Source organism: Etheostoma spectabile, unplaced genomic scaffold (assembly GCF_008692095.1).
Source record: "Etheostoma spectabile isolate EspeVRDwgs_2016 unplaced genomic scaffold, UIUC_Espe_1.0 scaffold273, whole genome shotgun sequence".
Lineage (NCBI taxonomy): Eukaryota > Metazoa > Chordata > Actinopteri > Perciformes > Percidae > Etheostoma > Etheostoma spectabile.
In genome coordinates this window covers 1,576,617-1,576,998 of record NW_022605577.1, presented here as the reverse complement: position 1 = coordinate 1,576,998, position 382 = coordinate 1,576,617, and the positions used below count along the sequence as shown (strand labels likewise).

Here is a 382-nt window from a genome sequence, read left to right as displayed (position 1 = left end):
CTCTCTCTCTCTCTCTCTCTCTCTCTCTCTCTCTTGGTTTGTCTGTAGGTAAAAAGAACAAGCTCCGTCTGTACTATCTATCCTGGTTAAGGAATAAAATTCTGCACAATGACCCAGAGGTGGAGAAGAGACAGGGTTGGACCTCAGTAGGGGATCTAGAAGGCTGTGTACACTATAAAGTGGGTAAGTACATCCTGCAAAGGGCACATTAAATGGTAGGCCTAAAATTAGGGCTGAGACGGTTACTGCATTACCACGGTCACGTGACACATACCGCGGGTCTGAGCTTGTCACCGTCATCACTGCAAAAAATCATTGGCCCGCACATCTGCACGTTGTGTCTAATGACATGGATTCATTGATTCTAATGACATGGATTGTG

At 45.8% G+C, this 382-nt stretch overlaps 1 protein-coding gene across 3 annotated transcripts in view; it reads left to right on the top strand.

Annotated features, from left to right (window-relative positions):
* Window positions 1-382, top strand: part of si:zfos-2326c3.2 (misshapen-like kinase 1) — an 80,156-nt gene that overhangs the window by 70,422 nt on the left and 9,352 nt on the right. For all 3 annotated transcript variants that reach the window (XM_032510832.1, XM_032510833.1, XM_032510831.1), the window contains one exon: window positions 49-183. In XM_032510832.1, coding sequence (XP_032366723.1) covers window positions 49-183 — 135 coding nt within the window. The remainder of the gene's footprint in view (window positions 1-48; window positions 184-382) is intronic.